The following is a 14,650-nucleotide window of genomic DNA, read 5'->3' on the forward strand; positions in this document are numbered from 1 at the left end:
TTTTTACTTACAGTATAAAGAAAACTCATTCTGTCATTGTGAGGATAAAAAATTAGAGTTGATGGCTTAGAAAGCTGACAATGGAATATGACTCTTTTTACCATTAGGTCATCAATTTAAATCCCACTCAGGTTCGTAATGATTGAAAGTCATTGCCATTGCGAGCCTATGTGAAATGAGTTATGGCTTAGGTTGGCAGAATTTGATATTTAAAAAAAAAAATTTTGATGGATAATATCAATGTTTATTTTTAAGCATCTTTTCCCCCAACTTTTATCGACTTAAATGTTTGCATTTGTAGGAAATTATGGGAGGGTCATATATAATTATTTAGCTAACAACAGTATAAATTTAGATTGAAAAAGTTAAAGCTTTGTGACGGTTAACTTGCAAATTGTCAACTTCACATGTCAAAATATACCAAGTAAATATCCTTAATTCAAACTCTAATAAGTTTTCAAGCAGCATTTTTCTTAACTGAAATTTACAAATAGGCAAAGTATCAGTGGAAATGTGTTTTCATCAGTTTGTGCAAATGGTGAAATCAATATTTATCAATAAAAATCTAATCCTTCCAGTCTAGTTATGGCCCCTTACCCAATGGACACATATCCACACTGTACATACGGGTACCACTTTTCACATTAATTAATGGCTTCAGCAGAGATTCTTAGGGTTACTAAGGTCACAGACACTGAACTCATCCCTAACTGTGGCCTTTCTAGAAAAGGATTTCCACATATTAGCAGGATGGAGCGGAGAGTCTTGGACTGCCACTACCTGTGCTGTGCCCCAAGTCTGTACACAAACAAATGATTTCACAGTCTAACAGGGTCAATTCAGCACCATGCGCAAGCACTAAATTAATATAACTAAAAATAAAATGGGGACAAAATGAGGGCTCTAGATTAAAAACATTTGATTGCAGATGAAAGTAGGATGGTCAATTTTTTTATTGGCAGGATTAGACCACATGGCTATCTGGTTTGGTGAAAAGATTCAAGGATGTGGTGGCAAGCAATAATTATTACTTAATGAAATCTAGAGGTTAAGATGCTTAGTACTTTTAAAAGTATAGCACTCTGGAAGAAAACGAACTACACTCTCAGGTTGGAAGCAACAAAATCAGAGACAGTTTTATTCGAGCAATTGCAAGGGAAGAATACAGCTGACAGAGAGCATCTCTGCCTCAGTTTCTCCAAAGTACAAGCAAAATCACAAAAACATTTATACCTCTTTGTGACGTGCAGAAATTAAAAACATCTGTATTTTATTTAGGCTATTTACTATCTATTCCAATATTTTCTCACTTTCTCTTCTCAAAACATTGTTATCTCAAGGCTAGGTCACACGGACTATTCTGCTGTTTCCCACTCGCTTCTGACGTGAGCCCTGCTTCTACAGGTCTCATGATATTAGGTTAAGACTTAGCTCAACAGTTGTTCTGTCTCTGACACTTAAATGGATGCCCTTAAACCCTCTCTTTCTTTCCCCGCTTCCACATCACGGATCTCCCAATTCAACTCTCTTTGAAAGTAATACTACCTTTTAAGGAAATGTGTGTATTTTCTGTAATATAGGATGGAGTTATGTAATTCTCATCAAGTGCCTCAGTCACTACATTACAGCAATTTACTGTAAATATTTGTATAGAGGTGTAGTTACCTTGAATTTTGCGTATAGTCTTTAGGTCCATACAGTGCTGTAAGCAGCGTTACAAGTGGGTGCAGTTTCACTGACATTCTAAAAGTTGTTTTGATTAAATGATTTTAATACAGTTGGAGAAACCAACTCTGAATTTGTCCCACAATCTTTATATTCCATTAAGTGAGATTTTGGAAGTGAATTATATTTAAAGTCTACTTTCACAGACTATGAAGCAATGCAATTAGAACTTCCAGGCCTTTTGATAGTTAAAGGAAAAGCTCCACTTTTAATGGCACTCTAGTAGCTTGAAAGATTGGAATAGCATCAACTAACAGTTATGGTGAGCACTGATCACAAAACTGTTTTAATTTAATATCTCAATAAGTTATCAGAAAAAGCATTCAACTGAAGACAAAACACCACAGAAAGGAACTATGTGGTAGCTGAGTACAAAAAAAAAAATAATCTATTTGGAATATAAGAGTTCATATGCTTTGGTTCTTAAGGTAGCCACTAAAAGAAAATTTGCCACATCCACATTTGGATAATAAACAACAGCTTAAGTTTTCAGCTCCAATCAAAGGAAAACAGATTTGAGAAACAAACACATATGGTGGTAATTTGCATTCACAACTTAACTTTTAAGCTTACGCTGAAATAACATTTCTCTGTTTTTTATATATAGCAATTTAGGTAAATATCTCAAAGTGGTTTGAAATGTACATTAATCTGCTATGAAGAAAAAACAACAACCCAGTAGTACACTTTAGTCAGAGGATAATCACCATTATAATTTAAGCAACACATTTTCTATAACTGACTCAAATCAACTAGATGATTCTAGAGATCATGGAATATTACATAATTAAAGAACAACACTCATCCAGAATCCAAAGGAAGAGTGGCTTTTTCTGCCTCACTCCAGTTTAAAGCAGCTGAACAAATTCAGAATTTTATTTTTTGTTGAAGTTATGTTAGTTATACTTCTGCATCACATAATAGAAAGTTGTATCTCCCACTACAACAGTGTTAGCATGAAAGAAATGTGCTGAACAGAATAAAAACAAAAAGGAGTTAATCTCTGGAATTGTTTTGATTTGACAAAGAGGAAGTAAACCAAACAAACCTCTTCCCTTTCATCAACAACAGCTACTGTATCAAAAACAACATCTGATAGTTCAGTTACAAGTATCCACTGACGGTATAATAATTTGACACATAATAAAACCAACTTCTTTTCAATCATAAATTAAGGACAAATTAAATATGCATATCACTGAATGACTTTGTTAACCTACTGCATATCCAAGTCTACCTGTCCTGACCCATGTTGCTGGAACTTTGCAAAAATCAATAACCTGCTTATTCTTTGGTTCCCTGGTAACATATTATGACATCAAAAGTTTTAAACAACACACCTTTTCTTTTGTTCCTCTTTAATTGTGCTCAAGAAAATGACTGGTTAGTGCAGTGGTCTCCAACCTTTTACTCACAAGATTATGTTTTTAATTTAAGTGCAACACAGGATCTATCCCACTCCTTCCCTGAGGCCCCGCCTCTTCCTGCTCACTCTCTCTCCCCCACCCTCACTCACCTTCACTGGGCTGGGGCAGGGGATTGGGGTTCGGGAGGGGATGCAGGCTCTGGGCTGGGGCCGAGGGGTTTGGAGTGTCGGAGGGGACTCCAGGCTGAGCCTGGAGCAGGAGGTTGTGGTGCAGGAGGTGGTGAGGGGTGCAAGCTCTGGGAGGGAATTTGCATGCAGGAGGGGGCTCTGGGAGGGAGCTCAGGGGGTTGGGGTGCAGGAGGGGGTTTGGGGTGCTGGCTCTGGGAGGAGGCTCAGGGTTGGGGTGCGGGTTCTCGCTGGATGGCACTTACCCCGGGCGGCTCCCAGTTTGTGGCGCAGCGGGGCTAAGGCAGGCTCTCTGCCTATCCCAGTCCCATGCTGTTCCTGGAAGTGGGTAACATGCCCCTGGGGGGGCCCACATGGCTCCGCACACTGCTCTTGCCTGCAAGCACTGCCCCCACAGCTCCCATTGGCTGGGAATAGGACACTGCGGCCAATGGGAGCTGCGGAGGGAGTGTTTGCAGGCAGGAGTAGTGTGCAGGGACCCCTGCCTCCCCAAGGGGCAGCGGAGGTGTGCTGGCTGCTTCTGGGAGTGGTGTGGGACCGGGGCAGGCAAGGAGCCTGCCTTAGTCCCGTTGCGCTGCCGGACTTTTAATGGACAGAGATCATGATCAGCTGGCAGAAGCTCTAGGTTTAACCAGTCGATCACGATCTACAGGTTGGTAGCCACTAGGTTAGAGTAAATTATAAGGGTATACATTTTTCATTTATAAAGTGCACTATGCAAGATTTCCAAGGCACTATACACTTCAGGAGGAATTCCAAATCTTATCCAAAACAATATTAAAAATGAAAGAATGAAAGGTTTGTTTTTATATAATATTGACATAATAATACAGATAATATAACTTTTAGAACAAAGTAGATAAAAGTTCACATATAGACAATGCAGTGCTTTACAGTTAAGCATCAACATTTTAAAAATCAATGCACAGACAAATCTGAAGACAATAACCCTCTGTAAGGTGGTCAAAAAATAAGCTTCAGTTACTTAAGCAAAGAGGTGACTTGTTTGTGTTGTCTGTGAAAAAGTTTTTGATTAATTCGTCCAAATAAAATGGTTTTGTCATTTAAACAGATAAAATGAGCAAAACAAACCAACACAGCGCTGTGAAATGGTGCTGCATTCTGCACACTTAAATCACTTTTGAGCTCCTTAAATTTTCATATTCCTATCTTCTAAAATTCTGCTCACGAATGACTTTATCAGATTTCTAACACAAAGAAATGAATTCTGCCAATCCAACATAAGAAATGGATGCTAAAGTATCTGTTTCTAAACTTTGTTGAACAGAGAAGAAACCGAAGAGCTGGCTAATGTGAAAAGATTGCTAAACGCAAACCCCAAAACCAGTGCAGAAGTATCAGTAGTTTTTAAAAAGTCTCAAGATTCCATTGAGTGTATCTTTCAGGTTCAAAAGACTCAAGCAGGGAGAGCACTTTGGACTGGTAAATCTGAAAATGAGAAAAATCTGTCTCTCATGAAAAGTAACTAATGATCTAATTCAGACGACAGATGAAAAACAGACCTTGAACAACAGAATCATAAATATTTATCTACCCATCTGATAATGTAATTCAGAGTAACTGTTGCGGAGTAGGATTTGTTTAAAAAAATACAACAACTTACCTTAATTGTTTTGAATAGTTTTGTTCAATCTCTATCCTTTCTTTTACAAACTTTGCATATCTCTCCAAGAAGTCAATGCCCCATTGTGTATGCTTGTCTAAGTTATCAAATTGATCCTTTAAAACAAAACAAAGAAATTCAATTAGCTACACAAAGTTAAAAAAAATCAGAAAAAATCAATCAATCAATTTCATTTAGTTATGAAGTTGTGGTCTTTGATATTTAGATATAACTCACTACAATGGGGATAATAAAGCCAGTCCTATGCATATCACAACCCTCAGGTATGCCACAATATTAGTAAGCTAAAATCACATGTGCAAACATACCTTTGGCTCTTCATGTAAAAGCACCTGTACTCATATTTTAAAATTACTCACGGTTGATTTTTTTCATAAAAGGTAATGACCATTAATATTTGTATTACTTTAAAAATAAACAATTCTTTTCAATCAAGGAAGGTTTCCAATACAACACTGAACATGTAAGTGGAGACAAGCATTCTGTAACTGGTTAACAGACTATTCAAGTACAATTTATTTCCAAAAGATTTTTTAGTAATTTTAAAATTCCTCAACGCAGACACTAGGTACGGTTTCTAGGCATACAAAAAAGTATTTACATCCTTAAGATCGCCCAATGACAGAAAACATACTTAAGTGATACTATACAACAAAGGTTGATACATTGCGTATTTCAAACACAGACACTCCAAGTCATCAGTAAATGCTCACTCCATGATAGGTGCTGGTGACAGTCTCCAGACAGAGCAAAACTAGTCCTAAAAATGAAGAGGGCTATGACAAACTGGCAACAGAAACTGGATTTTAAAAAAGCAGATTTCTTTAGAAATTATCAAAAACCCTGTCATATTGCTACCTTCTAAGTTGAGTTTTCACTATTAGAGGTGACAGATCAACAGGTTGAGCAAACATTCATTCAGGGTGAAGAAGGAATCCAAAAACAAAAAGGGGAAACTTGAATGAAATATCTAAAAAAAAAAAAAAAAAAAAGAAGATGCAGTTCAGTAAACCACACCGCACACAGTCATATTTTTTATATTAAAAATTTAAACTATGCCATGCTGAAGAGAAGTCCAGGATTTGTGTTTTAAGATGACAACATTTATTGTAACTTCTGACTATATTTAGCACACCTCCTCATTAACAATTGCTCAATAGTCTAAAAAAACATGAGCAAATGTAAAAACAAATACAAGTTATCATACAGTGTGGCCCATAGAAACTGTGTCCAGATACACTTGATAGTTAAATAATACAGCTATAAAGTAAAATTAAAAATTAAAACCAGAGAAGGAAACTGATGCAGTGTAGGCAAGGCTAATTGTGTTGCCTTTAGATATTTAAAGTTTGCATAATAGAACATTACTTTCTTCATTATCTTAAGTTATGCACCACCACATGCCTGGCAACCCTGACTCAGTATTGCACCTTAACTTAATGAGTCATACCAGCCTTTCCTACTAACAACTTTACTCTTCTTATTCCAATGCACACTACAGTGATTTGAAGTTCCATCAAGGAATGCTGTTAGTAAAAATATACAATCATTTAGAATATATAAAGATCAAACAACATTTTATCAGCTTTGAGAAACGTAAGGAAGAAATTCAGAATTAAGATTGCTCTCAAATCTCATCTCAACCTGTGGGGTTTAGGTTTCAGAGTAGCAGCCGTGTTAGTCTGTATTCGCAAAAAGAAAAGGAGTACTGGTGGCACCTTAGGACTAACAAATTTATTAGAGCATAAGCTTTCGTGAGCTACAGCTCACTTCATCGGATGCATTTGGTGGAAAAAACAGAGGAGAGATTTATATACACACACACAGAGAACAGAAACAATGGGTTTATCATACACACTGTAAGGAGAGTGATCACTTAAGATAAGCCATCACCAGCAGCAGGGGGGGGGAAAGGAGGAAAACCTTTCATGGTGACAAGCAAGGTAGGCTAATTCCAGCAGTTAACAAGAATATCAGAGGAACAGTGGGGGGTGGGGTGGGAGGGAGAAATACCATGGGGAAATAGTTTTACTTTGGGTAATGACTCATCCATTCCCAGTCTCTATTCTAGCCTAAGTTAATTGTATCCAGTTTGCAAATTAATTCCAATTCAGCAGTCTCTCGTTGGAGTCTGTTTTTGAAGCTTTTTTGTTGAAGTATAGCCACTCTAAGATCTGTGATCGAGTGACCAGAGAGATTGAAGTGTTCTCCAACTGGTTTTTGAATGTTATAATTCTTGACGTCTGATTTATGTCCATTCATTCGTAGAGACTGTCCAGTTTGGCCAATGTACATGGCAGAGGGGCATTGCTGGCACATGATGGCATATATCACATTGGTAGATGGGCAGGTGAACGAGCCTCTGATAGTGTGGCTGAGGTGATTAGGCCCTATGATGGTATCCCCTGAATAGATATGTGGACAGAGTTGGCAACGGGCTTTGTTGCAAGGATAGGTTCCTGGGTTAGTGGTTCTGTTGTGTGGTGTGTGGTTGCTGGTGAGTATTTGCTTCAGATTGGGGGGTTGTCTGTAAGCAAGGACTGGTCTGTCTCCCAAGATCTGTGAGAGTGATGGGTCGTCCTTCAGGATAGGTTGTAGATCCTTGATGATGCGTTGGAGAGGTTTTAGTTGGGGGCTGAAGGTGATGGCTAGTGGCGTTCTGTTGTTTTCTTTGTTGGGCCTGTCCTGTAGTAGGTGACTGCTGGGTACTCTTCTGGCTCTGTCAATCTGTTTCTTCACTTCAGCAGGTGGGTATTGTAGTTGTAGGAATGCATGATAGAGATCTTGTAGGTGTTTGTTTCTGTCTGAGGGGTTGGAGCAAATGCGGTTATATTGTAGCGCTTGGCTGTAGACAATGGATCGAGTGGTATGATCTGGATGAAAGCTAGAGGCATGTAGGTAGGAATAGCGGTCAGTAGGTTTCCGATATAGGGTGGTGGTTATGTGACCATCGCTTATTAGGGGTTTAGGGCACTGAAGCATAGATTAAATATATCACACACATCTAATTTGTGCCATAATGGTGATTTAAAGACAGCATTGGCCTTCACTCTAAGTTTCTTTGAAGTCAGACCCTGAACATTGTTTAAACAGGGTTTTTTGGGAAGCATTAAAATATCATATGTAAGCATAAATTACAACTTTCTCAGAAGCTTTGCTCTTTTATATTCTGCTCTTGTTTTTGTAATTACTTGGACAATATTAGCCTTGCATCCAAATGAAGTCCCAATAAGGTGTTTTTGATAGGGAGCCAATGGTCAGAGCCATTAAAAAAAGACTTCCTTCAGTGAACAGCAAAACAATTCCTTGCTGTCCTAGTTTCAGCTGCTTACTCCACTGCTTTGATTTGCTGCCAAGGTTTAACTTAATATTCTGGAACACCAAACTGTTAAATTTTAGAACACATAACCACAGAGAATATCTTTCCAATATTACAGGTTCAAATAAAAAACAAATAATTTGAAAGATTTGTTAATGAAAGTTACTTATTTACTACTGGTTTCAGAGTAGCAGTCGTGTTAGTCTGTATTCGCAAAACTACTGACATATACAAAGATGAACCTGTATAAGTAATATACATCTCTCCTTCTACCATTAACAAAAGGATCACTCCTCCTCCCTGAAAAGCTTTCCTTTCTTTACTTCATCTTCCTCCATCTCACTCTAGAAGCAGCAGCTTTTGAGCGAGGACAGCTAGGGATAGGAGATCTTGCTTTTGGTTCCACGAGAAGAAGAATTTGGCAATGAATGAAACAAAGGCTGCTGGAAAGAGAGGTTACCCATCATGTGCAGTAACTGGAATTGATCAGAGATTTTTGGTAGAAGTGCCCATTCAGCCTGCATGTGCAAGATAAAGACTATATGGAGCTGCTCAGGAAAACCACCCTCACTTTCTTCTGCACTGCAAAGTCCCACAACGGCAACTTCAAAGCAGAGAAGGAGGAGGATGGGTAGCGAAGCACCCATGGGGGACACATCTCAAAGAATTCAAGTTATTGCAGAAGGTTAGTAAACTCTCCTTCTTCAAGTAAAGCTCCTGTGGGTATGCCACTTCAGGTGACTCCTGAGCATTACCCCGCTCAGGAGGCAGGAGGTTGAGAGCAGAGTCCAAGAGAAAAGAGAGAACTGAGTTGCCTACAGCAGCATCTGATCTTGCCACAGACACTAGGATGTAATGATTAGAAAAGGTATGAAGAGAGGACCAAGTTGCCGCTCTATAGATGTCTGCAATTGGTACATCCTTAAGTACGTACATAGTGCTATTGAAGAATATGTTATCACTCTCAAAGGGGGTTGGACTTCAGTTCTGTTATAACATGTCTTAATACAACCACAGATCCACTTTAACAGCCTGTTTTGAGGTTACCAAACCCTTGTTTCTGCCTGCAATGGATACAAATAATCTAGGACATTTTCTAAATGGTTTGGTCCTGTTTTGCTAGAAGATCAATGCCCTCCTGACATCTAGAGTACAGAACATGGCTTCTTCACTAGTCCAATGCAGTCTGGAGAAGAAAACCGGAGATGAATGGTTTGATTAATGTGGAATTCTGAAGACACTGTAGGTAACAATCTTGGATGACCCCGTACCAACACTTTAGCTCTGTTGAATAGTGTAAATGGGGGATCCAGCATTAAAGCCCCCAAGTCTCATTCCCTTTGGGCACAAGAGATCACTATCAGAAAGGCTTTCTTCATAAAGAAATCTAACAAACACATAGCTAATGGTTCAAACAGATGCTTCAGAAAGGGAATTAAGGACTAGATTCAGGTCTCAGCTACGAATAGGTCTCTGATTTCTGAGGAGACATTCAACAAATCTCTTAGGAATCATGCTGTAGTTGGGTGAATGAAGAGTAAAAAAACCCCTATGAGTGAGTGAAAGGCTGTTACTGGTGTTAAATGAACCCTAATGGAATTCACAGAAACATCCAGTGTTTTCAATTCTAACAGATAACCTAATCTCCTAGGAAAAGAGAGTGAGTTGGAGAAATCTGATGACTGTTATACCAAAGCAATTTCTGGAGGTAAGTATTTCTTGTAGATGGTTTATAAAACTTGTACCTCTGAGGAACAAGATATCTCTATTCCCAAGAACCATTGAGGAATAAATGCTTGGAACCTCAGAATCTGCAAGTTGGAGTAAAGCATTTGACCAACACCTTGAGTCAGTAGGTGAGGACTGATCAGAAGCTTCCAGGAAGGACAAGAGGTGAGTCTCATTAGATAGGGATACCAGACTTGTCTAGTCACACTGGTGCAATCAGTACAACTCTGGCTCAACCTTGTTTGATCTTGTTGAGAATCTTTAACAGTAACCATGACAGTGGAGAAGTGCACAGAGAAGTCTTTTCATCCACGAGATGAGAAATGTGTCTCCGAGAGACAGGGGATCGAGACCCCCTCCCTCCCCTAGAACAATACCTGATGTATTTTGAGTTGGTTGCTGTGGCAAACTAATTGATCTCCAGGAATTCCCAAGCTAAGAACATCGTGTGGAAGACTCTGGAGTTTAGCTCCCATTCATAATTTAGAAATAAATGTCTGTTGAAGTCATCTGCCATGGTACTGAATACCTGGTAGGTAAGAATCTGAGATGACTATTTGCTTGGCTATGCACCGATTCCAGAGTTTTATCACTTCAGCCCAGAGAGATGACGAACATGCTCCTCTCTGATGGTTGATATAATACATGCATGCCACACTGTCTGTCATGATCTTTATTGACTTTGATCTGATTAGAGATGGAAAGTGTAGCAAGCAATTCTGACAGCTCTCAATTCAAAAGATTTGTGTGTAGAAGCTGCTCTTGTAGCAACCATTTGCCTTGCCCCCTAAGAGGTCCCAGATGTGTCCCCCAAATTAAAGCAAAGCATCTGATATTTTCACTGTGGTAGGGGGAAATCTGAATGAAGGAAACACCTATGCACGTCTTTGTGAAGTCCTTCTACCTACTGAGTGCAGAACCCACCGGGGAACAGAGTAACCTGCCTAGACTGTGTCTGCTTGGTTTTTAAACTGTTCAAAGCCATCCCTACAGACTTTGAAGATTTAAACTGGCATGCTACACTACAAAGACACAAGCTGATATGTCCCAGATTGAAGGCAATCACTTAAGGACTTTTCTGAATCCTTGAGATGAGATATGCTAGTGCAAGAAATCTGGAGGAAAGGAGGTATCTGTTGAGTCCACAAAGACCTTGAGATCGTTAAAGGGGCATCTTCAATGGTACTCTGAACCTCTCCCTGAAAGCCCAACATCTGCAGCCAAGGTGCTCTTCTCATTACCACTGCAGTGTATATAGACCATGGTGCAGAATCTGCCATGTCTAAGGAGGCCTGAAGTGATGTCCTTGCTAGAAACTGGCCCCTCTGAATATTGGCTTTAAATTGACCACAACGTTCCTCTGGCAGATGCTTAATAAAGGAATTAAATTTGTTATAATTAAGTAGTTGTATTTAGCCATGAGCACCTGATGGTTTGCTAATCTGAAGTGTGGCTGATGCGTAGGATTTGTGGCCAAAAAGATTGAGTCTCTTACGGCCTTTATTGTATGGGGCAGACTTTGAGCTGTGTTGCCTGTCTTGTTCATTAATGGCTTCCACTACTAGGATGTTCGGAGCTGGGTGAGAAATAGAAACTCCGATTCCCTGACCAGAACCTAATATTTTTTAATCCAGGCCCTTGAAGGTAGGCAGTGTTGTAGCTGGGGTTTGCCAGACAGTCTAAGCAGTCCATAACAGCTTCATTCACTGCAAAGGCAATTCTAGAGATGACAATGTGTATCAAATATCTAGGAGTTTGAAGCAGGACTCCGGAAACTCCTTTAAGGGATTCTCAAGTATGTCAGCAATTCGCTCCATCAATTCCTGAAAATGTCTGAAGTCATCTAACACAAAAGAGGCTGGAGGCTTGCCAGCTTCATCAGTTGATAAGGAGAAAATATTTGTAAGAGGTGTCACTTCCTTATCTGCTTTGCTTCTTACTCCTCAAAGGTCTCTTCCTCTGGCATAGGTGGTGACAGAGGGGAATGAAGAGAATGGGCCCTTCTCTATTCCCTCAAGAGTCGGGGAAAGACCTCATAGCAAATTGTTGGCAACTGAATGCCCACAGACCCCAGTGAGGCCACTGAGGGGGGCAAAATGGTAAAAGTAGAGGCATTCATCTGTATTCCTGCGATGTGGGTATCATTTGAGGTCTACCCTCCTGCAAATCAGTGTAGGAAGGAGAGCAATGTGTCCTAGAATAGACAGGGGAACCCTATACTGAAATCCAAGATGGGGGAGAGCTGCAAAGTAGACAAGGGCAAATATAGTTATCAAGGTGATAAAGGGGTTGGTGATTGAGAGGATCTTGATGCTGAGAAATTCCTGGCATGCATTAATAGGGGAGACTGGCTCCAAAGAGCTTAGGATACCTGAACTCTTGCAGTATCCATGGCAACAAAGAGTGGCCTGGGAGAGGACCTGTGGAGGATGGCTTCAGAACTGATGTAGTTGGCCCTGAACGCTTGGTCTGTGCACGAGTCAGCTCAGATTTTCTCAGTACCGCAGGAGGCCTCGCAGTCTTTGGTACCATTGACTTTTGTGATATGGTACCAAGTGTTGTTCAGGGATGGACTTATAGCTCTTTTCAACCATGTCTCTGCCAGTCTGGGTCCAAGTACCTGAACCCTGTGAGTCTGTCTTACACTGCCCCTTTTTCTTTGTCTTTGCAATACCAGCATCACTCAAACCCTGTGGAGCTCTCTGTGAGACTGGAGCTCTCCATAACCTTCTAGTGTGCTGGTGACCAAGATCTTTTTTGGAGATTTATTCCTTACCTCCTTCTGTTTAGAGGCAGATGAAGATAAGGTCTACAGTACGGTAAATGTACTCGGTGCAGAGTACTGCCTACTTCTAGTGGCTCTGGTGTCCGAGATCTTGTTGTGGATGGGGCACTAGCGGTCCAGGGAGGTCTATGTATAGAGGTGTCTTCCACCCCTGGATCTGAAGCAGGACATAAAGATTGCTCCATCATTAAGAGTTTAAACTTGATCTCCTGAATCAGTGAAAAGCATATTTATGACCTAAGGACTGAATGGGAAACAAATGAAAGTGATTCTTCAATAATGGAAATGTAAAAGCAACATTAACTATAGGTGTTTACATGCACTACTTATAATACAAAGGCACTGATCTAGCAAAGCGCTTAAGCACAAGCTTAAGTTTAAAAATATCAACAGTCTCACTGAAGTCCACAAGGCTATTCACATGCTTCAAGTTAAGCATGTGCTTATGCACTTTGCTGGACCAGGGCCTGAAACACTAGTTTATCAAGTCAGTAGCCTGCCCTTATAGATATAATCAGTAGAAGTGGTATGCGCCACTCCTTTTATAGGGAGATGACTTCACAAAGATTGTTTGTTTCGTGTCTTAATATGTTGGAAGAATTCATGTTAACTACAGAGTGGAATATTTGGATGTTGGAAAGACTGAAGATTAAAATAAAGGTTCCTGAAAAATTAAGTATCCTTTGAAGGACAGATTGAGACTCAGCAAAAATAGATGCCTCAAAACATAACTGCTTTTTTCTTTTTAAATCCACAAAAGACATCTCATGTTTAGATTTAAAAAATACAATAAACTCCTACTTACAATATAACTATGTAATCAAGGATAAAAACTGGACACATTCAATGTACGTATTTCATTCTCTCCAAACCCTGTACATACTGTAGAACGTTCTGCTCTCAGTGACTACCAGATAAAAGAAAATATGTTAAATGAATACATCTGTTCTGCAGCATAGGATAAGAATAATAATAAAAATTATAATTAGCCTAAGTTTGGTTAAGAAAATAACATTTTCTCCTTATAGCTCATGGCCAGTAGGGAAAAGACCCCAATCAGTAAGTAAATGAAGGCCATGAGAATAGTAAGTAGTGTTACTTTTAGTATGGGAAGGATGTATGGCTCCCAAAGTAACTAATAAAGTAAAGAAGTGCTGCGGTAACAAGACAAAGGGAAATTGTCTCAAAAGAAACAGCCGCAAACCTTCCCACTGTTCTGCTGTACAAGCAAGAGGGTGGGAAGAATACGAGAAGGCCTTGTAGGAAGGAAAGAAGCAAGGAGAAACTGCTGCAAACTAGGTTTTTGCTAAAGCTAGAAAATTAGCTGAAGTCAGTTATTGGCAATGACATTACTTGTTTGTTAAAGGGTATAAAAAGTAAACTCCTAAGGGGTTCATTGCTAATACCTGCCTGACCAAGTTGGAGATGACTAATATGAATCTAAGCACCCCCAGATTTAGCCTATTAGTAAGTAACTGATCGCATGCTTATAAATATTGTTAATGTATTGGATGTAGAAATTGCTTATTGTTAGGCCGTTAGACTTGTTTAGAGCAACTGCATAAAATACCATTTGGCCTTTGGATTTAAAAGAGGAATTTATGGTTAAATTAATGGTTTCCTATATAAATATTAATAATTTTAAATATTATTAATTCCAACATGCAGTTTGTTTTTTTATAATTCTATATACAACAAGGAATCTACTCTGAAGGAAACAGGAGTGCTGCAGATAGCGTGCTCATCCCCTAGGAGGGACAAGGGGCCTTATGTTGCTTAGCAGTCGTACAGAGATGAACAAGCAACAGCAGGAAGAAGGAGAATGACAACACCACAAAATTTCTAAGGTAGAGAGGGATTCAGTTTGGACGTGGAAAACAGCCTGATATTCATATT

The 14,650-nt window shown here is 39.5% G+C and overlaps 1 protein-coding gene across 7 annotated transcripts in view; it reads right to left on the bottom strand.

The window, feature by feature from the left end:
• Nucleotides 1–14,650, bottom strand: part of FNBP1L (formin binding protein 1 like) — a 114,064-nt gene that overhangs the window by 38,801 nt on the left and 60,613 nt on the right. For all 7 annotated transcript variants that reach the window (XM_038413062.2, XM_038413061.2, XM_043490848.1 and 4 more), the window contains exon 2: nt 4,902–5,017. In XM_038413062.2, the coding sequence (XP_038268990.1) occupies nt 4,902–5,017 (116 nt within the window). The remainder of the gene's footprint in view (nt 1–4,901; nt 5,018–14,650) is intronic.

This window comes from Dermochelys coriacea, chromosome 8 (assembly GCF_009764565.3).
Source record: "Dermochelys coriacea isolate rDerCor1 chromosome 8, rDerCor1.pri.v4, whole genome shotgun sequence".
Taxonomy (NCBI): domain Eukaryota; kingdom Metazoa; phylum Chordata; order Testudines; family Dermochelyidae; genus Dermochelys; species Dermochelys coriacea.